Here is a 27,946-nt window from a genome sequence, read left to right on the forward strand (position 1 = left end):
CAATTACTGACAGCAAGTTCACTGGAGTTATTTCAGAAGCCCTGCTTGGCCTCTCTTTCCATATCCTTGGTTTGGAATGATAAGTAGCGGCTGTGACGTAAGATCATGTAGGCCCAGTGACCAGTGGGGCCATAATTTGGAGCTGGAGATGCAGGGCTTTAGGCTTAGTTGGAACTGGTAAGAATCAACAGAAAATACGCTGTGCGTAACCTGCTGAAGGCCTTGTACCCTCCCAGTACCAAGGAAGCCCAACCTCTTTTATTCCTAATTTCCATGAATCCAGTGTGTGGAGGACAGTCCCTGGGGCTCTCCTACACTCATCCTGCCTGCATCTCCCCGATTGGCTCAGCTGTTCCTCTACCACAGAATGCCGCTGGCAGAAGCTTCCAGAATGCTTCTTGAGGCAGGGATGACCCAGCACATGGTGAGACACATGGCACAACTGTCACTGCATTCTCAACTCCCCCCTCCCCAGTGAGGGAAGAGGAGGGCTTGAGGCCAGCACCTCAAGCCAGGTTTTAAGTGGTTAAGAACACGGGGAGCACAGTTGGCAGACATCACTCACAGCAGCCTCACCTATGTCTCAATAATAAAACACAGCTCCTGGCACACAGTGGAGTGGCAACTGGCAGCAGGAAGTGTCTCAAAAGTGTGGGCCATGGCCCTGGACAGAACTGGTTATGAAGGCAGAGGAAGCTTTCGTCAGACGATGGGCCATCAACGTGTAGTTCGAGGGCTCAGAGCCGCAGCTGCATCAGCTTGAGTGTTCTGGAAGCCATTCTGAAGCAGGGCAGGGAGGGACCTGCCCCTTTGATGGACACACCCAGTGGCTCCCTAAATGGCCGTTTGGCCAAAATGTTCTCATTTACCTTCTGTCCCTAAAAATGTCTCAGCCTCCAGTGACCCTCACTCCAGGATCCATCGACAGTAGCACAAACTCCTTTCAAAGTCTCAATCAGGCCAGGCATCCTGATTTTTATAACCATGCATGTATGTCTAGATCCACAGTGTAACACTAGACTGTAGCCAGCACTTTTAACTAATTTCCAACTACCCTGGGAATGAAAACAGAGCCCAAGGGTATATACAGGTTCCATGGAAGCCACGTCTCTCTCCAATGGATTGGTTTTTTCCCCCATAGGCTAGTACATGTTGCTCCCAAAACCTTAACCTTCAATAACTGTGACATTTAGAGGTGGAAAAGGTCAAAAGGAAAGGAGGGAGTCACATAAATAGATTCTGAAAGGTTATCCTTACTGGGTTTTGCTCTTTTACAGCTTTGACCCAAACAATAGCATTTTTCCTCCAAGCTGACTTCATGTAGCTGAAATACAATAACCCATTCAATGTGGGCACAATGAACAAGGAACTTGCAAACCCAGCCCCAAAGAACACCTTAAAACAGCCCACAGCGAGCTTCCTCCCCCCCCTCCCCAACACCCACCCCGAGACCTGCCGGTCAACACGGCCAGCTGCTGCTGAATAAGCTTTCAAGGCACAGAATATCCACACCATTTCTCTTGTCTTAGTTCCCCAAGGCCTCTGGGTTGCTGCGTCCACTCTTAGGATGCAGTCAGTTCTAACCCCCCAGGAAAAAGACATAACAGCTGAAAACTGGACGCAGCTGTAGCTGAATAGCCACGTCCTCCACGAAGCTCCCATGTGAGTATTTGAGAAAGGACCAGGGAAGCAGGCTGGCTGTGCATCTGGGATCTGGCACAGGAGCTTGGAGCAGCTGCTCAGCAGCTGTTAGGTACTCAGGACTCTAGGTTGTTCTCCTAGAAAGTTAGGAAACTAAAGCTATGTATGTGCCAGATTAAGATTGGAAAAGGGATGTTTTCCTGAGCCTATCAGATGAGGAAGTCACTTACCTAAAACTAAACCAATGGAAAGATCAGTAAAAAGAGAAAACAGGAAAATGCTAACAACAGTAATCAGTGGCAATTTCTCTTCTTCCTCTCCCCTTTCCCCTCCCCGTCCCACCCTTGATTAACCCTCCAAAGTCATCCTCTGCACTGAAGGGGGACATAATGAGATGGAGACACTAACCCCTGGGGAGCATACTCCTGGGGCTCACAACTTCCTGGAGGCCAGGGAGTTGCCCAGACCAGCATGGGTGGTTGCAGTGGTCACTCCAGGACCATGCTCCTGACACTCAGTATTGCAAAGGGCCCAGACCCAGGAAAGGCAGTAGCCTTCTATATGAGAGCTTTGCAGACTCTGCTTTGTAAACAAGTCCCTGGACAGTGTGCACCAGCTCCCAGCAGCAGGCCAACCTCTTATGCTTTGTTCAGCTTCATGAAGCAGCTTGGTGGCTCATTCAGAAGTGTTGAATGGCTGCAGGCTAGTCCCAGGAGCTGGTTAAGCCAGCCTTGCACATACAAGTGGTAACATGATTCTCATGGGGACCAGCCCGTTGTCTGCAAGAGCCCTTGCACATGTGTCTCTAGTTTCTTAATCCCAGAGCCAAGCCAGCTGGTACAACTAAGATGGTAAGTATCAGATGCCGTCCAGAACCCAGATAGCTGATTAAATTAAACTGTTTAATATTTAGACTTTAATAGGAGGCAATGGGAAGGATGGGTGACAAGCAAACCAAATTGGTCCATTTAGGAGCATAAAGGCACAGAGGCTCTCTGTTCCCACAAAACCCAGATTGATAAAACAGGCACAGCCAGCCTTCACAGTCAGATCTACCTGGGAAACCTAGAGAAGAAAACAAAAACACCCACAGCTTTTCATCAAGTCTCAAGAACTTACACTTTTTACACCCGACACTTTATATTTTACGTTGGAGTATCAGAAATGAGTGTCACAACTCACTTGGGATTCCGAGTGAAGAAAACAAGTCAGCGTCAGTAAAGATCCTCAGGGGCTGGAGAGATGCACTTCAGCCAGTTAACTGCAGTCCACACACGAGGAGCTGCACCAGGGCTGAAAAACTGGGCATGGTGATAAGCACTTGTAATCTCAACACAGGGGACGGAGAGACAGGTAGAGCCTAAGGGCTCAACCGCTCGCTGGTCAGCCTATCAGAGCTCTTCCAGGCCAAGTGAGACAAATGTGTCCACACGTCTTTACATGACTTGCCTAGCACACTGCAATACCCTTACCCATACAAAGCCTTTGCCAACACTAGGGCCCAGCAGAGACCTGCCCAACTCTTCTCCAAGGCTCAAATACACAGATAGGAAGAAAACAGACCTTAGGACAAACTCTGAACAAAAGAAAGAGGAGGAACATCCAGCTCCACCCAGGAAGAATTATGGAGCTATGAAGCAGTGGCCTTAGCAACTGAGAACTAACAGCAGAGCTACAGAATTCAGGATTTCACACAGGGAGCCACAAGCCGGAAAGGGTTCTTCCCAAGACTGAATTACCAGCCGTGACAAATGGGCATTTTCCGTTTATAGTGGTAAGGGGAGGAGAAATCAAGCTCCCGTTACTAAAAAGTGACTATTGGAAACCTAAGGGGCTGAAAAAGATGTAAGGCTGCCATTCTTAAGCGCTTGTCATGGGCTTCTAGGCTGTCTTGCTCCCATTACAATGCATGGAGATGACATCATAAAGCCATGCTGCCAACAAGCTGCTGCCAAGCCATGATTTCACTCACTTTGTCATCAGCAATACATAAAAACTCAAAAGCCTAATGACAAGGATGCAAGACTTTCTAAGCTTCTGAATAGAACATTAGCTGCTAGACAAGAGGAAATGCTTTGAGGACTCCTTAATAAAAATTTTGAGAGGTGCCTAAGTTTAGGTTTAGAGCACTCTGCCAATTATCTTTAACTCAAGACTTGCAACATCTGCCAGTTATCTCCAGTGAGGCTGGACACCAGCACCATCAGGGGCTTCCCATGGGCAATTTGGAAATGACTGTGTTCTGAAAATTTGTATTTGGTGCTCTGGTCTTCACTGTTTCCCATGCCTATTCATGCACGTATGCATAAGCGCAGACACACACACACACACACACACACACACACACACACACACACACACACACACGAGGCAACTTAGCATCTAGTCACAAAGACATGTTTTGGTAGAATCTAGAGCAATCAAAACTTCAGGGTGGCCCCATTAGCCACACCCAAATGAACCCTGTGGAATACAGTGGACATTAAGACTGTCCTGTAGATCAAAGGAACATAAGTAGCCCAAATCCTCTTCTGTGTTAAAGGTCACATGGTCTCTAGATATATCAGACTGAAGTTTCTTCACTGTGATACAAAGACTCAAAACACACATGTAGCAAATTCTCACTGGCACACAGGACTCAAAATATTCCTGCAGCACATATTTCAAGCCATTTCCTAGTATGCAAAACAGGTTTTTAAAAACAGGAAGACATTGGCACTATTCCTATTTCCTGCAGATGCTAGCCGCATTTTATTCCTGTGCAGCAGTTCCAATGTACATGTCACTACAGCATGTTCCTACAGTCATTTGTGTAGTTCATTTGTGTTTGGGCTTTTTCTTGTTGTAGAATAAATAAATGTTGAATTTTGAGTATTTTAAGTCTTAAAAACACAACGTTCTCTTAGTAAGAGGGAGAGCTCTCCTCGAAGAACAAGTACCTGACAGCAAGGTTAAGACTTACCACCCTAGACAACAAGACACAAGGGGGTGGGGGGCCTCGTGGTTATGAGTCAGCCCAAAGGTCTTCCAAGCCCTAAAAGTTCCTCGTAGAATCCGGAAATGCTGCTAAGAAAGGAAAGGGTGGATCCACTTCCAAGTTCAAGCAGACCAGCTCAGTTTTTATCATGACATCACCTGAGCTTTCACTGAATGAGCCCTGCTGAGAAACAAAAACAGACATTTCCTGTGCTCGATCATCCCCTCACACTAAGAACTACCCTGATAGTTTCCATAAGGTGTGACTACTATGTCTTTACTGAAAGTCAAGACCACCATTAATTTTTACTTTTATTAGTTTAGCACAGAACATTATCAGTTCCATAAGCTTCATCTCAGAGGTGACTCCAGAGTGGGGAGACCACCAGTCACCTATTCCCAAAGCTAACCCAGCTTTGAGCAACCTTGTGCTTGGTGCCTTCAGAATCAGAAACTGACAGTAGAGATCGGCATCCGAGGAAACAGCATCCACGGTTTCAGTACAGTCTCCAAACTGGTCACATGAATGGTAGCCGGCTGTCAGTTGACCTACCCCTCCTGCTGGGTCTGAAGGGAAGTCTGTTGTTGGGGCCACCTCTTCCTGGCAAGAGGGGGTTAGGCCCTGGAAGTGGGCCCACAGGATCAAAATGTGGTCTGAGTGGAGGAAAATAGGCAGGTAGCTCCCCAGGCCTTACGATGAGTGAGGTGACCGGGTCCCCAACACTGGGCAGTATTGGCCTCTCATCGTATTCACCACCAATGATTCCTGGAGGAAGCAGCGTGGTGGGAATGTAGGCCCTCGGGTAGAGGGGACAGAATGGGGTGTGGTGGCCTGTCGGCGGCAGGAATATCTCATATCGCACACTCGGAGCCTCTTTTCTTTGTATGTGCCTTTTCCTATACAACTGCAGAAAAAAGAGGTAGAGAAGACACGGTGAGTGGTGGAGGTAGTCCCCAATCTCTAAGCTGTTCACCGCACCCTCCCTTCCCATGGCGTAGGCAACCAAGGCAGACACACCATAGAATGGTCCTGGGCTTCTACCACATGAAGAGCCTTAGCTCCAGACGCGGGGCCAAGTGGGACATATGGCCAAAGAGTGACCGTCTAATGTGAGGTATCAGTAAGTCCAAACAAGGGATGACTCAGTGGCATGTATTTTTACGAGTGCAATCTAGTGCTCCATGGCTGACATAAGCTTAAGTGAGCCTTTTGCACGTGCAACTTAAGTATTTGTTGAGAACATCATGCTATAAACAACATTCAGGTACTATAGGCAATCTCGCGTTCTTCATCCCTATTGGATTTCAATTTAAAGCATCAAGCACGTGGCAATTTTAAAGGGCAGGACATACACTCAAGAACAATACTGTATATTCTGCAAGCAGCTGAGGACTTTCATTCAATTACCTTTCATCAGTCCTTCCTCGGGCCTATCAGTGGTTTTTACTGTCACAATCTACAAATAGAATCACGCACCTTATTCTTTTCACAATGCACTATGCCAACTATCTAACAGCTTTAGATTACCCAAACACGATGATAAGAGTTATTTTTGTGCAAGAAAAATAAGCCTTACTATATTTCAATGAAAAACATTTTAATACACTTTGTTGTTATAAAAAAACAAGGACTAAGCCTAAAGTTGAAACATTTTCATTAGCAATATTTAACAATAACTTTAACTTTAATTGATTTCATCACATCACACTAAAAGGGAAAACACGCCCTTCACTACTCACTCGCTAGGTATTTGAGTCATAAACATTAGTCTTCGTATTTAAAAATACCTACTTCTTTCCAATCTGTGTCTGGACCTCTGACAGCACCATCTGTGGAGGGAAACAAAATGTCAAGATTGAAGGACTGTTCACGCACCCAGTACCTAACAGAGCAGGGCACGCGGCACTTGCAGGCACACAGTGCACATCACTACTCCCCTGAGTAAGTCAAGTGCTCATCACTGCCTTGTCATGACCTGAGGACTCAGGCAGTGACCCGGGACACTGTGATGGCATATGTCTTCTGCCACAGGCTCATGCAGATGTGCCCCTGCTTCAAAGCTGTGTCTTGAGGTACATGACCTGGCCCAACAGTGTCTCTGATGTATCTGGATTACAGTCCACGCTCATTCCTAAAGTCAAGCTGACCGAGTTCTCTTCTGTAGGTGGGTTACATACTTGCTGATCACCATGAGTATGACCATACCCACAACTGTTTTAAATGCACTTAAAATACGTGAAATGAGAAAAAAAAATTCAGTCAACTTCAAGCCTAATGAGGAGTTCGGGAAGAAGCTGGCCATATCTTCTCTGAAAGTTATAAGCTGACTAAGGAAGTTTATAAAAGCGATTGCCAATCTGTGGGTCATGATCCCTTTGGGGGCTGAACAACTGTTTCATGGGAGTCCCCTAAGACCATTGGGAAGCACAGATTTTTATATTATGACTCATGACAGTAGCAAAATTACAGTTATGAAGCAGTAACAAAAATAATTTTAAGGTTGACAGCATGAGGAACTGTGCTGAAGGATCGCAGCGTTAGGAAGGTTGGGAGCCACTGCTCTAGCTCCCAAACAATGTTTACACATACTCAGCTTACTACTGGGCTGTGCCCCACAGTGGCAGGCAGATGCACAGGGAGAGGACATCCACCCCACACAGTTTACACTCTAGCCAGCTTTTTCTTGTCAGCTGTTGAACGTATGCTGATCACTATGGGTTTTTTTTGTTTTGTTTTTAATTACTTGTCTGACTTTTTTTTTCCTTTCTGTAAGACAAGGTTTTACTCTGTAACCCAGACTAACTTTAGAGGACCTTAGGAACCAAGGAAGAAAAGGATGGATCAAGGTCATTCACTTTCAAAAAAGTAACCCCAGTTTTAAGACTTGAAATGACTCCACGGGATTTCCATAGCTAAGGTAGTATGTTATCAGCACGTTCACATTTTCACTCAAGTGTTTTTGACAGGAAACACATAGCAAGTGTGTGCAGTGCAGTAAATACCAACTTGATAGAGTTCACTCCTGTTTTTCTACTGTGCTTTTGTTTTCTTTGCCTGTTTTATAAACTGATGCATTGAGTCTATTTCATGACCCACCCTACAGTCAAAACAACAGCTTCAAACTCACTGGCACGTCAGTACTGGCAGAGAGCAGCTCACAGTCAGGCTCTGCTAGGGACATTCATAGTCAGGCTCTTTCCGGCTTTGATCTGGAAATCATGGTGCACAAGGTCTACCGTCCCATCCCTGCTGCGATGACCACCCAGTCACAAATGTGACGCTGCAGACAAAGCATCCGAGTAGCACACTGAAGGGGACACTGGTCCCTCGAGGCAGTGGGTGGAAGTGCCCTTCATTTAAGCCACAGACTGAAAACACTCTTTGGGAAGGAATAAACCTGTCTTCTACTTTATATCCTGACATGACAGCTTATTGGTTTATAGTGCAAAAAATATTAGAGTGGAGAAAATGTTAGTGGCACAGGCTGACACTAGGAAGCCTAGAGCTTCTTCACTCAAAAGCTTCTCCTTAACAAGCTGTAGATCAAAACAGCAGGGGACAAACCTACACTCAAAACTTTAGAATATCAAGTCTCTTCTTGGTAACTTGCTATCCTTCCTCTGAGTGCCACCAGGTCTCCCCATCCAGGGGACGTGGTCAGAAAAGGGGCACCAGAGTTCGTGTGAGAGTCAGATCTCACTCTCCACTCAACGGTGGAGAATATCCTGTTCGTCGGCTAGGTCTGGGTAGGGGTTCGAAGCTTACTACATATATTCTCCTTGGCTTGTGCCATAGGGGAGGGAAGAAGGGGAGAAGTGGAGGGAGGGAAGAATGGGAGGAAACAGGGGAAGGGCTAACAATCGAGATGTAATATGAATAAATTAATAAAATTAATTTAAAAAAAAAAAGAAAAGAATAATTAAAAAAAAAAAACTTTAGCCATCTGAGTAACACCATAGCAACAATGTGACAAAGAGCCTTTCTCCCATCAACATGTCATTATGTAAATCACCTCGAAAATCCCGCAGATATAAACATCTCCATAGCAGTGGGTCATTGGATGCGATAAGGAGGTCATGACAGACTGCAGATAGAGCCAGGACAGAATGAACATCCAAAAGTCGGAAGATGCGTAGCTTCAGCTCCAACGGAAGGACGACCAGCCCAAATACATCTGGAAGGTTCAGCACTAGATGGGGAACAGGCAGCATCAGGAGTTAATGGGTAAAAAAGAGCACCCAGGTTCCCACATGGTCATCAAAGCTGCCACCGCTTCTCTCTGAAAAGGTGGCAGGGCTTGACGGTCAGCTTTCTCTGTAGCTGCACTTTCAACCACTACCTCAAGCTGCACTTGACTTGCTCTCGGCAACGTACTGGACTTCAGCACCGGATCTTTGAGAACTAGCGCATGGCTCGGCTCTCACACAGATGCTCCTGATGCAGGTCACTTCTTCAGGCAAAGCAAACCCTCACGCACATGACTAGAAGTAAGTGCTTCACTATGACACAAAGGGGAGAGAGCTGACTGATAAAAGACCTTCCGAAAAACATAAAGCTTGCTGAATGACTATTTCATCATCCATAAACGTTCATCGTCAAATCTACCTCAAAGTTACTAATAGTCAATGTTCACCAAGGTAAAATATCTAGTGCCCAATAAATGAAGAGTACAGCTGGAGAGGCAGCTCAGCAGTTACGAGCACATATTGCTCTTGCAGGGCACCAGGTTTGTTTCGCAGCACCACAAGATGGCTCACAGTCATCTGTAACTCCGTCCTCAAGGGTTCCAGCGCCCTCTTCTGATCTATGCTGGCACTACGAGCACATGAGGAACAAAACTACAGAAGAGCAAGCAAAATGCTCATCACATAAAAGGTTTGGGTTTTTTATTTTTTAAGATTTTAAAAAATGGAGGCAGTAAATGGCTTAGCAGACAAAGGTGCGTGCTGCTAAGGCTGATGGCCTGAACTCAACTCCCTGGGAGCACATCATACAAGGAAAGAACCAATTCTTAGAAGTTCTTCTCTAACCTCCACGAGTATTCTGTGTATGAGTCCAAGTGCATATGTGTTTATATACTTGCACACACACACGTGCGCACACACATACACAACATATAAAAACAATTAAGGAAAAAAACACACATTTGAAATGCTACACATACGTTTATTGGTTACCTACTGTGGGCCAGGCAATGAGAACACAAAACTGACTGAGACACAATCCTTACCTTCAAGCCAACTGTACATTGCAGGCCTAACGTTACTGTGTACTGTGTAAGGACTCAAATGCTGATTTCTGTGCCCCCCCCCATATCTGGCTGCAATTCTTGCCAGTCTCATGTTGTGTAAACACTGCTCCCCAAGTATTGCCTAATCTGTCAATAAAAAGGCTTGACAGCAAATGGCTGAGCAGGGGAGAATAGGGCTGGACTTCCTGCTAGCAGGGGAGGAGAAAAGAAAGAAGAAACGGGGACTGAGCCATGAGCAGAGGTCCAGGCGACACAAGAAAGCAGCTGAAGCAGAGAAAGCCGTGAAATCCAAGTACCTTGGGGATCTTGGCGAAGTGTAAGGCCAGACTAGCTCAGAGAACTTGAAGATAGTAGTGAACGCGCAGTATTGTGCTGTAAAGACTGCTGAATAAACAACACAGTCCAGTCTCCATTATTTGGGTGTTAGCCGAGTTAACAGAGCAACTAACACACACAATGTTAAAGCCACCACTAACTTTACATTGAAAAGGAATCATGTCAACCATTACGATACAGTGCAGACACTGCCATGGAAACCAGGTGTGGCAGGGAGGTGGAGCCAGGAAGATCACAAATTCAAGGCAAAGGCTGAGCTACATAGCAAGTCAGACACCTCCACGGCCTACACAGTGAAATGAACCTGTCTCAGATGAAAGAGAACAAAAAGGGGCTCTGGGTAAAATACAAGACAGTGTGGGTAACACTTAAGGGATATACACTGTAGTGATTTTAAAAACAAAATCTCAATAAAACAGGTAAAGTCAGATCTCAGAGTTAATGAGAACACTGAGCACTGGCCACTCTTTCAATCATTCAGTATGTGACAATTTACCATCTCTCACCTTGTCTCGTGAAAGCCAGAAGAGGGTACACCAGCTGGTCTTTGAACAGACGGGAGAGCTTCTTAAGGTCTTTGTATACTTTGGCTGCACTTTCCCCTAGAGTGTTACACAGTAGAAGTCAAAACACAAAACCAAATTAAAAAACCTAGAGTGGTATCTAAAAAGTATTAAATATTCATGAATAATTCCTGCACAGATAAAGGGAAATTGAAAAATGACATTCAAGTCTTAACATCTATTCCCCAAAGACAAAGGCAGCCAAGTTTGTTAAAAAACAAAAACAGAAACTACTAGAGCTTAAACCAAATATTGATCCTCACATACTGATTGTGGGAGACTTAATATCCACTCTCACCAATGGACAAATCATCCAGACAAAAACCAAACAGAAAAAATGCTACAGCTAACATGTTACAAATCAAATGGACCTATCAGATATGTACAGAACATTTCACCCAAACACAAAAGAGCATACCTTCTTCTCAGTACCTCATGGAACTTTCTCCAAAACTGACCTCATTCTTGGACACAAAGCCAATCTCAACAGACACACACAAAAAAAATTGACATAACTCCTTGCACCCTATCAGTCCACCATGAATTAAAGCTAAATATCAGCAATACAAACAAAATAAAGCTTACAGACTCATGGAAACTGAACAGCTCCATACTGATTGAAAAGAGTGAAATGAATAAAGTAAAGACTTTCTAGAATTCACGAAAGAAAGAATGAAAGAAAGAAATACTAGTATCTAACAGCACACCTGAAAGGTCTAGACCAACAACAAAAAAAGCAAGCCACCCAAAAGGAGTAGATGACAAAAAATAATCAAGCTAGGGTCTGAAACAGAAACAAATAATAAAATAAAAAATAAATGAAACAGAGTTGATTCTTTGATAAAACTCAACAAAGATACAGAAACCCTTATCTGAACTAAATAAAAGGGACGGAATATGTAAACAAAATCAGAAACAAGAAAAGAGACATAACAATAGACATTGAGAAAATCCAAAGAATTATAAGGACATCCTTTAGAAACCTGTACTCCACCAAATTGGACAATCTAAAAGAAAGGGACAATTTTCTCATCAGATAAACAATTTAAATGGATCTATAATCCCTAGTGAAATACAAACAGTCATTAGAAGTCTCCAACCAAACATCTGAGGGTGAAATGGTTTCAGCACAGAATTCTAACAGACTTTGAAAGAAGAGTTATTGCAAATACTCCTCAAATTATTCCACAAAATAAAAGCAGAAGGAACACTGCCCAATTCAGGATACAGTTACCCTGATACCAAAACCACATAAAGACTTGACAAAGAGAAGTACAGACCAATTTTCATTATGAACATAGATGAAAAACTACACAATAAAATACTTGCAAACAGAATTCAAGAACACATCAAAAACATCATTCATCATAACAAGTAAGCTTCATCTTACACAGGCAGGCATAGTTCAACATATGAAAATCAGTTAATAATCTGCCATATAAATAAACTGAAAGAAAAACCTATATGATCATTTCACTATATTCATAAAAAGCCTTTGACAAAATCCAACATTCCCTTCATCATAAATTTGTGGAGAGATTAGGAATAAAAGGGGCATGCCTAAATGAAATAAAAGCAACTTACATGAACCCTATAGCCAACATCAAATTAAGTAGAAAGAAACTCAAAGCAATATCACCAAAATCAGGAACAAGACAAGGCTGTCCATTCTCTCCACATCTATTCAATATAGTACTTGAAGTCATAGCCACAGTAAGAAGAAAACTGAGGGAGATTAGGGGGCTACACATGGGAAAGGAAGAAGCCAAAGTTTCATTATTTGCAGATATGATAGCATACATAAGTGACCCCAAAAATTCCACCAAGAAACTCTTACAGCTGATAAACACTTTCAACAAAGTATCTGGATACAAGGTTAACTAAAAAAAAAAAAAAAAAAAAAAAAAAAAATCAGTAGCACTCCTATATATAAATTACAAATGGCCTGAGAAAGAAATCAGAAAAACACCACCCTTCAAAATAGCCTCAAATAATACAAAATATCTTAGGGTAACTCTATCTAAGTAAGTGAAAGACTTGTATGATAAAAACTTCACGTCTTTTAAGGAAGAAACTAAAGGAAGATATGGATATGAGAAGATGGAAAGATCTCCCATGCCATGTAATAAAAATGGCCATCTACCAAAACCAAGTTACAGATTCAATGTAATCACCATCAGAAGTCCAAAACAATTCTTTACAGGCCTTGAAAAAACAATTCTCAGCTTCATATGGAAAAATAAAAAACCCAGGATAGCTAAAACAATCCTGAACAATGAAAAAAACTGCTGGAGGTCTCACCATCCCTGCCTTCAAGTTATATTACAGAACTGTAGTAATAAAATCCGAATGGTAGGCCAGGTGTGGTGGTGCACATCTTTAATCCCAGCACTCTGGAGGCAGAGGCAGGCGGATCGATGTGAGTTCAAGGCCAGCCTGGTCTACAAAGAGTCCAGGACAGCCAAGGCTACACAGAGAAACTCTGTCTCGAAACAACAACAAAAACAACAACAACAAAACACACACACACACACAAAAAAAACCCTGCATGGTACTGGCATAAAAACAGACACATTGATCAACAGAACTGAATTGAAAACACAGACATAAATCCACACACCTATGACAACTTGATTTTTGATAAAGAAGGCAGAACAACAGACTGAAAAATAGACAGCATCTTCAACAAATAGTGCCATCAAAGTACATGTCTGCATGTAGAAGAATGCAAATAGATCCGGATTTGTCAGCCTGCACAAAACTCAAGTCCAAGTGGATCAAAGATCTCAACAGGAAACCCAACACACTGAATCTGATAGAAGAGAGAGTGGGGAACAGCCTTGCTCACACTGGCACGGGACACAACTTTGCTTTTCAGATTTTCAATACATTTTGTTTGTTTGTTTAAAATTCAAAACAAAACATTCTTGTAACTATCTGACTAGGAACTTGGAAGAGTAAAATGAGCTACTGGGCTCTAAGCTCCGAGCCACAATACAACACAAATGACTTGCCAAATAAACAGCATATGCCTACCTAACACAAAAGGACTTCAGGAAAAATACTTCACTAAAGCCTATAAACTTTTCCGGGGAAAAAACGTTCTCCCTCCCTTGCTTTTCTCCATTTCATATTTAACAGATAAAGAACAGGAATATCTGAGCTAGACCCTTAGATGAGGCTGTTTTTTAAAAGACTTATGAGTCAGACAATCTACCTCAATCCTGATCCCCTCTATTACTGAGGTCTGGGATGCTGAAATGATTTTGCCTTCTCTACAGCTAATTTCTTATTTGTAGCATGAGCATAAAGCCTGCTTAGGAGCATGAAATATATACTCATGACAAGTTCCTCCCTAGGATGAAGATAAACATAGTACTGAGGAACTTTTTTAAGTTCTCTGATCATGACAGAAAATACATTTACAGATTTATGAGTCTAGCATACATTCTCAATAGGGGCAAAATCACCCCAAAGGTGGCAAAAAAAATAAAAAAAAAAAGAACAGTTCTTGGAAAGCACTAACTTAGCCTTCAGAAGGGCTACAGTACTCAAGTATGGCATGTATTTGTGATACGAATATTTCGCAGCAAAGAGTGGTTGTACGGCAGAGTACAAGGGGCCTAGGAGCCCTTAGAAGAATGACAGTAAAAGCAATAACAGGCTGACTAAAGGCGGTCTAATGCCAAGATCTGCCTGCGCATGCAGCTAGAAAGCCCTGAGAGCATCCTACTCCTCCTCCTGCCCTCAGCCTCCCAGGGAGGAACAACCTGGATCCAGCCAGTCTTGTCCAAGAGATGCTACTGTAAACGCCATCTCTCCCATTTGCCTCTTGATATTTACTGTAGTTTCCCCCAGGGGCTGAAGGGAAAGGACATGTCCAGTAGAAAAGAGGAAGGAAGACACATTCCTTCGTCTCTCCACCACCTGTGTTCACCACCTGTGTACGTTTAACCAAAACCAGTAAAAAGAGAGAAACCTGGCCTTTTTGAATCTGTTAAGAATTTTATGGGATATAGGCAAAGCCATATTAATGATCCAAATTTTAGGGAAATGCTAATCTCATTAAATAGCGTTTTTATCAAATTTATATTAAAAATATTCAAGTAGTTTTCTCCATTAACATTCAATAAACAAGCCACACTGAATTTCTTCCATGAAACACAGATCTTCTCTGATTCAGTTAAATGGGAGAAAGTTCTCCAAATACTAACACAAGGAACTGGGAGAGAACATCAGTGTGACAAATTACACACAAGTGTTAGTTCCTAACAGGATAACTATAATTTAGTGCTCAAAGACCTTAAGAATTATTAGAAACAAATTCTTCAAACTGTAATCAAATCCTCCACTTTTCTCCCCTCTGGATTTGTGGTGCAGAAGTGGCAGCCAGGACCTGTACATGCCAGGCAAATGCTCTGCCATGGAGCCACACCCCTGATCCCTAAACACCTGAATTCTTAGAGGCAACACTGTTTTGGAATTCAGCCTTTTCAACACCACCTCTTGAAGCTTCGTTCCAAAAGTGAAGTCAGGGTTACATCACCTGGTTCCACTCCACTAACATAGGACGCTGGCTGCAGCTGCACTGATTTCACATTCTTAATTCCACCGTCGATTTTTATTGCAGCTGTAAATAAATGAAAGAAAGATGATAAAGCAATCTGTCGCTTCCTGAGCTGATCCCCTTGGTGATTGTGCGGGACTGCATTTCCTTGCCTCCAAAGACCAAAGGACACATTATTCCAAACAAACTGCTCTGAGCCCATTCTCCCTCTCAAAGCACGGTCAAAAGGCTAGACCTGCCATGAAGTAACCAGCCACAAACACCACCTTTGCAGGACACAGTGAGAGTCTTCATGCCCAATCCACTAAGTGTCATCAACAGCAGCTTATGAGTAATGGACAGATCTGCAACAAGGTCATCAGGAGCCAGGCAAGCACAGAAGACCATTATTTCTAATGAAGTCACTAAAGCATTACTCATTTGTTTTAATCCTTGGCAATGGTCAATCCTTGTTCATTAACAGGATCCTGCCAGTTTTCACAGCACTAATACTTTCTAGACCCAAAAGACCAATATTCTTGACATCACAAGAGGGTTCAATTTTAGTTTTGTATACAAAGGCGCACTTCATCTCAGCTTATGAAAGAGGCAGTGATGGGCTCACGCACGTGTGCGCCAAGCCATGCCCTGGGTGAAGGAAAGGTTTAAAGACACTGTTCCTTTTCAAAGACGTGAACCTGGAGTGACTGGCTCCTGTGGGAACCTACAAGTCACTGATCTGCAAGGAATAAGAGACTGCAACACCAGAAATTAAGAAACCTGCTCTTAGTGAAGAGCAGGTATTCTATGCATGTCATTAGGTACCTTTATATGGAACTGAGATAAAGCTCACCACCTCACATGTGCTATTAATGTTTGGTAACGTCCACTTTCCAAGTTGTGACGTGATAAGTCAGGGTGACTACACAGGAACAGAGCCCACTGCCACTCTTGGCACAAAAGGCCGATCTACAAGTTATACAAGCTAACTGTGAGAACAAACACGTTACTCGGCCTTCACGCTGTCAGTCACATCCTGACAAATGTACAGTATCTCAGCTTTAAAGTGAAATGCTGACACATGTAAGAGAGAACTGGGCAGTTATAAGGAAATGGGAAAAAGTTACAGGAGAGGACTAAAAACTACCTTTCTAATTCTAAAATAAAAAATACTGTAAGTTAGCTTTCAAAACAAATTTTAGTAAAAACTCTTTTCTAACACAGAACCTCAACAGACAAGAGGTAAATATGTTATGAGAGCGGGGACTTAACCTTATGTCACCTCAGCAAAACAAGCAGCTGAAGGACACCGTGGGGACACACGGAGGAAGGGGATGCAGGCTACCCGGATGAGACCTGATAGTCCGTGATCAAACGGTGGGTGAGGAGGCCCCCCCACCAGAGGTCTAGGGTAGGGGAATAGGGCAGAAGAGGGAGGGAGGGTGGGAACTGGAATATAAGAATGAAGGGATGACAATCGGGATGTAATGTAAATAAATTATAATAAAAAATTAACTAAAAGAAAACCCCTGACAGGAGGCAGCAAACAAGGCAATCTGTTATACAAACATTACATTCTACCTCATCTCACCAGCTTACATGTCTGAAAAAGAACCTCAAAAATAAAGAGTATTAGTCCAGACGAGTGGTACTCACTCACAATCCCCAGAACTTGAGAGGCCGAGACAGAGGATCAGAAGTTCAAGGCCAGCTTCAGCTACATAAAGAATTTGAGGCCAGACTGGGCTACATGGTCTCCTTTTCAAAAATATAAAAATTAAGGAAAAGATCAAAATGAAATGCAAATCCTAGTTACCCAAATAGATCTCCAGTATATGAGATCAGGAGAACATTCCAGAGACCAGGGTAGTCTGGAAGGACCTGTGTGACATCACAACTAACATGAAACCCAGAGATAGTACATACTGCCACCTCAGAGAAGCGTCCTAGTTAGAGAGGGGAAAGCAAAAAGGTTCTTTATTCAGAGAACTTCCATGGGGAAGGGCAGCTAAATTGTGCACATACTAAGGCTGCAAAATCTCGTCAGTGTTTCTGGGTATCCACAGCCACAGAAATGCCAAATTGGCTAAATAAAACCTTAGACCAACCTCATAAGCCCAGGTGAAGACTTAAAGAAGTAAATAAAAAAGGCATTCACAGACATTCACACACACACACAAAACCCTTCAAACAGTTTATACTCAGTAAAAGTCATTTTTTTCCTATTATCACAGCTCTCACAGAATACAGTATTCAAAGACTGAGACATCAAAAGAAAAGGGCTGAGGCTGGAGAAGTGGCCCAGCAGTTAGTTACAGGCACTGGCAGCTCTCCCAGAGGAGCCGGGTTCAATTCCTAGCATCTACGTGGCAGCTCCCAGCTGTCTGTGATACCAGTTCCAGGGGATCTGATGCCCTCTTCTGGCTTCTGTAGGCACTATAGGCATGTGATGCACGGACAGACATGCAGACATACATACACTCACAAACACAAACATTTTAAAAGAAAAACAAGGGCTACCCCAAGAGTGAAAAGGGTGCTCTCCTAAACCAGCGCCCCCATATTTTTAACCCTTCAGGCATGTTATCAGTGGTACAGTAATTAAGCTGTGAATGACTCAGAACTACTTGACAGCCAACCACTGAGGTGGCTATAAAATGTTTAAAAAGAAACTCTTTCCTTGATTCATAACGCAGCAACCATGACTGCACAGCTCCATTACCATTTATAATGATTAGGTTTCCCAAAGGCACACAGGTGAGCATGGCGAAGCCCTCCTCACACAGAGGATGCATGTACTGCAGCTTGTACACCCCACTTGACCTCCACTTCTGCGGCATGGACGCTGCTTTGGCTTCAGTCATCTGAGGAATGAAAGGAAAGGAAAAATAATGAAGAACGGTATTGTGTTATTCCTCTTTTCAGCCACAGACAGGATTTTGCCCTAAAATGGGCAAGCTTAGATGAAGGCAGAGTCGACAGCCAAACTCTGCCAAGACAGGGTAAGCAAGTCCTCAATAGTTCCTGCCTCACATTATGTCTGTCAGATAGACTGGGCCAGAAGGCTGAAGATGATGCTCCAACGTTACAGAGAGTTTTGGGTGTCTGTTCAGGCAGCAAACCGTCTCTGTCATTTTTTCATTTTGGAAGCTGCTAACCTGCACTTCCTGTTTACTCAGGTAATCAGTTTTATTTCTTCTCAAGTCTCTGATGGGGTTGAAGACCAGACAGTTTAGTTTTACAATCAAGCTTAGTTGTTTAGGGGTTAAGATGTTTTTAGATCAAGATAGATGTTTTATTGCTAGAGATGAGACACGATAGATACTGATTTACATTCAGAACTTTACACTCACCACGATAGGAATGATGTTTACTTCAAGTTTGTCAAATAAGAATAGCCAAATTGGGCTGGAGAGATGGCTCAGCGGTTAAGAGTACTGACTGCTCTTTCAAAGGACCCGGGTTCAATTCCCAGCACCCACATGGCAGCTCACAACTGTCTGTAACTCCAAGATCTGACACCCTCACGCAGACATACATGCAGGCAAAACACCAATGCACATACAATAAAAATAAATAAATTATAAATAATTTATAATTAAATAAATAAATTATATATATAAAAAAGAATGGCCAAATCACTATAAATGTAACATTTATATAATTCCTGATTTTTTTCATGGTTCTTCTTGTTGTATGTAGTTTATTCTATTTATGTGTAATAATATAAATGTTTATGTAAAAAAGGAAAATAAAAATAATTTTTAAAAAAACCATGAAAATCAGAAACACCCCTAACTTACTGAACAATGCAGCTCCCTTGGGCTGCTGACATGGCTCAACAGGTAAAGTGCTCATCACAAAGCCTGATACCCAAGACTGAGCCTTGGAACCCACATAAGGTGAGTTGGAGCACCAGCTCCACAGATGGTGTGCATACGCCCCCACATGCACACAGTACACATCTTTAAAAAGATGCACAGCCTCCTTGACAGAATGTGTACTTCATTAATACTGCCCCCAAAGGAGGAGAACATGCTGTAATATTTTTTTTATCAAACTGTTTGTTTTAATAAGTGAAATGATATCATAGAAATAAGGCTTAACTTTTCTCTTCTAAGACTCACATTTCTACCTAGCGAAGACGTGCCATTCATTATTCAAGACCCCAAGTTGGATATCACTTCTTTCCTATAGCCCTTTTTTAAAAAGTTATTTTCTAAAATTCAGTTCACATTTCTGTTGCTACATATTTGTTACACTATTATTTATAATATGAACTACTAGTCTTGTCTTTCATGCCCACTTGTGGAGTCTCTAAGGAATGTGAGGCTCCATGCATGCCGTGCCCAGGCAGACAATACTCTTGGGTTATCCTTAAGCTTTGTATTCATCACACGGCCCACAAGAGAAACAGAAGAGCAGCAGTACAGGAGTGTCCAAGAAGCTGAGCTCCATCCCAAGCTTACAAAGTCAGAACCTGTACGCTAACATGGTCCCACATATTCCTCAGCTCTCCTCTAACTGTTCTCTTGAGTCCCTGGGCCTCTGGCTGTGCAAAGGTCTCTCCTAGAACTTACACAATGTACTGTAACGGTCTAAATGCTTGTCTAATCTCAGACTAATCCTAACCTGAGAACAAAGAGCTGAGAACAGACAAAAACAAATAAACAAATTAAAAAAGCCATTGACACTAGTAGATGCTTAAGAAACACATTCTGAACGAAGATAAGCAACCATAGAGCAAAGTCATGAACATCAAACATAGCCTAGTTAGCCAGCATCTAGTCAAACTCAGTCCACACTGCCACCACTTTGTTTTCATATTACCATATATAAGCCTTTTGTCTTTTTTTTTTTTTTTTTAACCAGTTGCCATTGTCTCTGAAATACTAAATGCTAAAAAAGGAAACGAAGGTAGAAGAAGGAACAATGGAAAGGGCACATTTACTGAGCACCTACGACAAAGCCCTAGGCCCAGCATGGTGGCACACAGCTTTAATTCCAGCACTCGGGAGACAGAGGCAGGTGGATTGATGTGAGTTCAAGGCCAGCCTGGTCTACAAAACGAGTCCAGGACAGTCGGGGCTACACAGAGAAACCCTGTCTTGAAAAAACAAAAAACAAACAACAACAACAACAACAACAGACAAAGCCCTGTGTCTAACATTTTATGTTCAGCAACCAACCACATTTACTAAAGACAAGTGGACCACCACAATGCCCTGGTGACTGAGGTACCCCTCACAAGAAATTTAGGTTGAACTTACCTGAGGTATGTAGCCCGACTCGACCATGAGGAGATGGACCAGCACTATCAAGGCATCACTGGTGTTGGAGCAGCCGGCTGACTGATACAGAGTCTCTAGAGAATGTGGCACCTGCCCCTCCTCTGTTTCACTGCAGAGCATTGGTTCCGATGGATGGAAACCAGAAACCTCTTCCATATCCATGGCATCCTGAACTGACTCGGCTTCAACATTCTGACTAGGCCCTTCCTAGAAAGGATGACAATAATAAATTCATTAATTTCACATAGGACATTTTATACCCTAAACAAAGCAGGGATCAGTGCTCAAAATGAAAGCACAGCATGAGGTTCACAAATAGGAGACATCTTAAGGAAGCTCTCCTAAACAAATGAGACTGCAGCCTCCACCTCCAGCCTGCACCCTGTAACTACTCCAGACTAAAACCCTGGAGCTCATCTGTGAGACTCCCTAACAGTTACTAAACACTACCCTAAATGTGATGTCTTCACAGTTCCAACTACTGTCATGCCTGGGTGTCTCCATGGCTGTGCTTCCTGCACCGCTGACACCTCAGGGCCCCGTGATGTGTCTCCTGACTTCCAGGAACAGCACTTCCTGCAAGTGCCTGCCTCCCCTTCTTGTCTCATACACACTCCTGCCAGTTCCCCTGGAAATTAAGAATCCAATCATGTCTTCTGTCCCAGTTTGAACTGCACCAGGATTTCCTCATACAGGCAATGGCATTTCCCACCATGTACCTTCAATCTGTGCTCCTGGATGTTCTTAGGGGAAAGCTGGTACAGAGTCAGGTAGAGAAACACTCCACGCGTCTGTCTAATCTGACCCTGCACATTCACAAGATCCAGCAGTAACCTTACAAAAGCTCTGGGAATTCTAAACCAGTAGAAATGTGTGCAACCAACCAAAACGCATCTGCCTTCTTCACTCATACTTAGCATCTTGGATGCACTTATAACAAGTCACAAAACGTGTTTCAGAGACAGACTGAGGAGTGCACGCCTAGAAAATTAAGTCCAAAAATCTGGGCTCATAAGACCCGTCATCATCGCTCCCTGACTCAAAATCTGTTCGCTTTCTCCCAGCCCTTTCCTTCCCACGTCCACAGCAGACCCAAGGGATGCCCCGGCCTCTACTATTGCACCTCACCACACTTAGTACACATCTGCATCTCTCCATGACTGCAAGTGTGTGTAAAGTATAAGACTACACAAGTCATCAATTATGTAAAAAGAGAATACAGTACCCGCCACATGGTCCAAATTCAGTAAAGGTCTATGACGACGGCTGGAAGATGACACGCTGCCATTTCATGGTTTTGCTTACCGGGTATTCTCTCATTCGCCCTTACAATCATCATATAACTTAAGAAGGGAAAAGGACAGTGCCTTTTTATAGGTATAATTGTTAAATCAAAAAAATAAAATAACCAGTCAAGATTATCTATTTATAAAACTTTGAAATGAACCAGGTCCTCAGATTCATCATCAAGGCTTTAAATGTAAACATGCTTTAGGGAAGCTAAGCTGCTACACGGATTTTAGGCAGAAAGTTTTGTTTCCCAGTTTGTGCTCAACTCTTAAGACAAAGCAAGCTGCTTCTTTTTTAGGATTTGATTTCCAGAAAAAGGAGTGGCAGGAGAATTTAAAGTTACAAAGTATAAGACAAGGCTGAAGGACTGGAATAGAGCCACAGCAGATTTTTACTCTTTCAAAATCAGCAGAGTTAAAGGCTTAATTGGCTACAGAAAACCACAAACCCTACGCAGGCACAGTGGCACACACTTGTAATTCGTCACTTAGGAAGCTGAGGGGGCAGAATTGAGAGTTCAAGGTCAGCCTGAGCTACTTAACAACATCCTGTCTCATAGATAGAACTTAAAATTAAATAGGCTCTGTTAATTCATACTACCTAAAAGATCGTACTGAATAAAACATCTCCATGATTTTTTTGAACAAATCACCATGTTAAAAAGCAATGCATCAAGTCTAAATTCTTAAAATAATCCCTTCAGTTTTCCCCACTAGTCCTTCATTGGCCATTTACTGCTTAGACACAACACATGTGAAAATGTTTAAGCAGCATTACCCTTGGCTGCCAACTACAGACCCGCCGTGGGCTTATCAAACCTCACTCCTGAGTCCAGAAAGCACTGGCATCCTCTGATATGAGTGTCCATCACCCTCCTGTTTGAGAACAGACAACAGCTGAGCACCACCTCTAGACAGTTTTGCCACAGGCCACTTACAAAACTAGAACAAATGGCCAGACTCCACGGGAGCTCTATCAGGTCTGAGATGGGTTATCCCCGCCATCGTTAACAGTAGCTCCCAAGCACCATCAAGTAAAACTAACTTACATTTAGTTACAAAATAAAGTTCCTCGCCTCTGGTTTTGAGTCTTTTCATCTATGTGTATTCCGTTTCCACAGCTCCCTTCTATGCTGAGCCAGCAGATCATATAGATTCAAGGACTCTGAGCATTATTTATGACTTCAAGCTCGTCTCCTGGCAAGGGTTCCTTCACCCATAGAGAACTTACGAGACAAACGATATGCTCTTAGAACTGGAATCACCACCCTGAGGCACCACTAGCTTCTCAAAAGTTTCCAAAGAAAAATGAAAGTATTATACATGCTGTAAAACGCCATCTTGCTGGAGGATTTTTAGAGCGCACTGGAGTAAAGGGAACGGGCTCTTGTCTCTAGGTTTATCTTTGAAAGAGTCTGTCAGTAAAAACAGACTCACGGATATATTTTAAGTATGCACTCAGATATCCTTATTCATCACACACATCACCCTACGAAGCAGAAACATATAAGAATGATTTGTAAGACAAATTAAAATTATTGTATCTAGAAATTATTTTAACAACATCAATTTATTAAGTATTTTAATAACTACCTATTCAGAATATCTACCTATTCTTAATGTCCTGGACCTATGTTTAAGGTTAGCAAAAGAAATTAAACTGAGGTGATAAAAATATATACATAACAGTTAACAATGGTTTATGCGTTAATATTAAAGAATTGTTTCATTTGAGGCTAGCCTGGTCTACAAAACAAATTTCAGGACAGCCAGGGCTGCTACACAGAGAAACCTTGTCTTTAAAAACCAGAAAGAAAGAAAGAAAGAAAGACAGACAGACAGACAGATAGGTAGGTAGGTTTGTTTCATACAAAGGATAAAATAAGTAATAAGAGGCTGGAGAGATGGCTCAGTGGTTAAGAGCACTGGCTGTTATTCCAGAGGTCCTGAGTTCAATTCCCAGCATTACATGGTGGCTCACAACCATCTATTACTGGAATCTGATGCCCTCTTCTGACATGCAGACATACAGGAAGACAGAACACTTATATACACACATAGATAAATCTTTAAGAAAAAATAAGGAACTTACAAAATGATAAAGGTAACCAGTAAACGGTTTAAATCACTGGACTATAATTAGCAAGGACCTTGGAATGCAGGCAGTACAAACAGGAAAAGGAGGATCAGCAAGGGCACCAGGCCACCACACCACCAGTCACACGGTCAGCATGTTGTGCACTTGCATGTGACATATGAAAACGGAAGAGTGAGAATGATCAGGAATCTGTAGTAACTAGAGTCGATCACTGACAGGAAAAGACCAGAAAGTGGCCCTGGAGAGGCGGGGTAGGACAACTTCCAGAAAGCCTGGCTACACGAAAGTAAGGGACTTTCTTTTCTGTAAAATAACATGGTTGGGCTAGAGATATTTGCTCAAAAAAAAAAAAAAAATACAGACCTCTCGGACACAGAGCTACTACAGAGCGCGAGAATAACATAGTGAAGACATAGGAAGCAAACAACGTAAAAGACAGAGTGACAAACACAGACTGGCAGCCTGTGCTACAAGAAGTCAAAGGCACAGGAGCTCAGTGGCCCCGCTGTGGGGCAGAGCAGGGAGTTCCTATGCAGAGAACGGACCACTGGTGCATAATGTTTCCATTTCCAAACTGTTAGACACAGAATCTATGGAAATAACTGGACTATAGGTACAGTATTAATGAGTACAGTAGCCCAGACATGGTAAATTAGGAACCAGAAACACACAGACACACACCATAGGATCTAAAGGAACATCTGAACAAAACTGCAAAACCACGCATGTTAGAACGCCAGTGAAACATTAGCCCAGATGTTTAGTAGTCAAAAAGATAATGTTCAAGCTGGGCAGTGGTGGCTCACATCTTTAATCCCAGCACTCGGGAGGCAGAGGCAGGAGGATCTCTGAGTTCAAGGCCACCCTGATCTACAGAGTGAGTTTCAGGACAGCGAAGGCTACACAGAGAAACCCTGCCTCAAAAACCCAAAACAAAACAAAACACCAAAGTTCATAAAGGGCAGAGTCTACAATTTACTGATGCTAATCATCCTGACGGGCGTAGGATTCCTCTGAAGCGCCAACATATCTTATCAATAACTCCATTTCATTCTTCATCTTTAATACCCACCATACTGTCATCAGTCCAGGCATGGAACTGGGTGGCCTGTCCTTGGGATGAATCGCTCCATTGTTCATCTGGGATGTTAGCCTGACTTGAACTGGCAGCCAAAGAAGGTTGCTCATTATTCTGCAGTGAGGAATGCTCTGAATCTGTAGATGAAGGTAAGTTAGGTGCCGCCATGTCATCTTCAAGAACCAAACATATCAAGTCCCCAGAAACAATCCCATATGAAGCCAAGGTCTCTTCGTCTCCAGTGAGCGCATCCTTGTTGTTCAGGGTAATTGCAAATCGGGTATCAGAACTGCCAAGAAAGACAGGTGAGCACAGTAAGAGCTACCTACTCCACTATTCCAAATACTACATTTGGAATACATTAAAGTGTACGCTATGTACCCAAAAAAACACTTAAGTAACGAAGAAAAGCAGGGGATCTAAATTACTCGTTCTTCTCACCAAATGCCCGAGTCATAGGCTTCTAATGGCTAAAACTTTAGTAGCCGGGGAAATACAGTACCTACATTTTCGCCAATTCTAAAGCATTCACTTTTCAGCGTTTCAACACCACTGAAGTTGAGGTCCTTCCTAAACTTAACATCAGTTTACTTCACAGCTTTACTTCCAGCTTTACATGGGTGCTGGAAGTTCAAACTCAGGGTGTCAGGCTCTTGCATCAAGTGCTTTAGCCATCTCCCCAGCCTGATGCACTTTTCTTTCATATGCATCCATTTTCCTCATCAATTAAAGGACTATTCCCACTCCTAAGAAAATAACCTGCTCTGCTGCTACCCACAAAGTGTTCTGACAAACAAAAAGCTGAAGCCTGCCAGCTGCCCATGAAAACACCAGGTCAACTTTGGCAGAAAAAAGGGAAAACTCCCCAAGTAAACAATTTGTTCTGTAGAAAGATAAGAAACGGGCTGCTTAACAGAAATGTTAATTTAACAGTTTTCCCTCCCACTTTTCTAAAGTGTTTTCCAAGGTCCTATATTTCTGAAAGTACAGGGATTTGGGGGGGGGGGGGCGGTGAATTTCACCAACAAACGGCAACTTTGAAAAAAATCTACTTTATACCAATCTTGGACTTGCTTACTTAGAAAATGCTCTTTTAGAATAGCAAATGTGTCATGTGGACACATTTTAAAGCTTCCCTTTTGTTCCCCAAATGAATACAATTTCAGACGAATTTACTTTGTCACAAGCTGAGGCTTAAATTCCACCCAACTAACCAACTTCAACTGTGAAAACAAGCCTGAAAGAGAAACTAACTTGGGGCTCCTGGGTTTCACACTCTTTCAAGGCTGCCCTGCTTAACTGAAAAGCACTACAATTTGTAAATATCTTAAAAATACAGTTCTCAAAGTGTGTGTGGAAGGGCAACTGTTATCAACATTTAAAACACCCAGTTTTACATCACGAAGAAACAAGTGGGTATGTCATCATTATATGAAAATACGGTAATATGTTGTTTAATTCTTTTAATGTGAAAAAAGCTCTCTTTAAAAAATGTTTTGGCCAACATTATTATTTTATTAGACAGGGTCTCACTATGTAACCCTGGCTGGTCTGGAACTTGCTATGTAGACCAAGCTGGCCTTGAACTCTAAGAGATTTACCTGCCTCTGCCTCCAGAGTGCTAAAATAAAGGTATAGCTCAGGCTCACTTTTAATTTAACAATAATATAGCTTTTAATATAACAATGTGTGGGGGCTGGGAAGAGAGCAAGTAAGAGAAATTTATACAGGGCTTCACTTTGCTTAATTCCTTACCAAAAAAAAAAAAAAAAAAAAGGGAAACACACTTACTTAAAATGCCAATCAACGGGAAGGGTTTTTCTTTTGAATATCTCATTTTAATAGCCCCAGAGCCCATCTTTATAAAAAAAAAAAAAAAAATGTTTCCTTCACAAGCTCAAATTTCTAGCTCTGCATTTAAAGTGGGTCGCCCATATAGTTTTCTCTCTACGATCTGAAAATATCCTCTGCAGAAACACAGAAGCCTCCTCTGCAACCTCATAAATTAGTAACAGAACTTAATCTTACTGTCTCAACTTGCCACCAAACTGCAAGCTCTCTGGAGTCAGGCCTCTGTTTTAAGAGAAAAAAGCAACATCTCGCCCAGAAAATGCCCACTGACCTGAAGCATGCACGCATACTTCCTAAAACGGTGCAGCTGAGGCATTTGACAGTTAGGTGCGGTGTCTGGCTCCAGCACGCTCAGCTGTGTTCAAAAGTTACTGTAGCCTTAAGCAGGGGGCACAAACCATAACGGCCTAAGGGTGCCAAGAAGTTTGTCACTCCGGGCTCGATGCTTTCCCAATTTAACCACTTAAATAGCCTAACCACCGAGGGAAACTCGAGCTGCGGTGGGTTTACATCGCGAGGGTTTTACCGCAAGCCAAGTGTCCCCGCGGCGGCCACCACACACCCGGAAGTGATTACTCACCGGGGAGGACAGCGGTACCCGGTGGAGGCTGGGCCATGGTCTCCCAGAGCCGGACGCCCCGCGGCGAGCACCCAGCGGCCGAGCGTCACCGTCAGAGGTGCTCATCAGCGCAACTACGCCCCGGAGGCCCGGGCCTCACGTGACCTCCCGACGCGCGCCTTCTCCCCCCCCGCCCCCCCCGCCGAGCCCCACGACCTCGGGCGCGGCCGCTCACCTGAACCCCCAAGTCGGGAGCAGGACCTGGCTGAGCTGCGCGCGCAGCTGCCCGAGCGTCGGCTCTGCGTCCGGCACCTCCAGCTGCTGTGTCCGCCTCTGAAGCCGCACGCGCAGCCTCATGGCGAAGAGGACCTCAAGCCTCGGCCGGTCCGAGGAGAAACCGAAAGCCTTGTAGCTCCGGGCCTGCGCGTCCAAGGAATTCCCCCGCGCTCGCCTCTCTCTCTCTCTC

General features: G+C 43.1%; 1 protein-coding gene across 1 annotated transcript; it reads right to left on the minus strand.

Annotated features, from left to right (window-relative positions):
* Positions 1-4,600: 4,600 nt before the first annotated feature.
* On the minus strand, positions 4,601-27,946 carry Fbxo7 (F-box protein 7). Its single transcript, XM_051172854.1, has 9 exons — positions 27,716-27,946; positions 25,065-25,359; positions 20,585-20,812; positions 18,037-18,178; positions 15,315-15,398; positions 10,712-10,807; positions 8,631-8,807; positions 6,410-6,447; positions 4,601-5,522 (listed from the first exon to the last, which is right to left on the minus strand). The coding sequence occupies exons 1-9, from the start codon at positions 27,835-27,837 to the stop codon at positions 5,136-5,138; spliced, it is 1,569 nt and encodes a 522-aa protein (XP_051028811.1). The 5' UTR covers positions 27,838-27,946; the 3' UTR covers positions 4,601-5,135.

Source organism: Acomys russatus, chromosome 31 (assembly GCF_903995435.1).
Source record: "Acomys russatus chromosome 31, mAcoRus1.1, whole genome shotgun sequence".
Classification (NCBI taxonomy): Eukaryota; Metazoa; Chordata; class Mammalia; order Rodentia; family Muridae; genus Acomys; species Acomys russatus.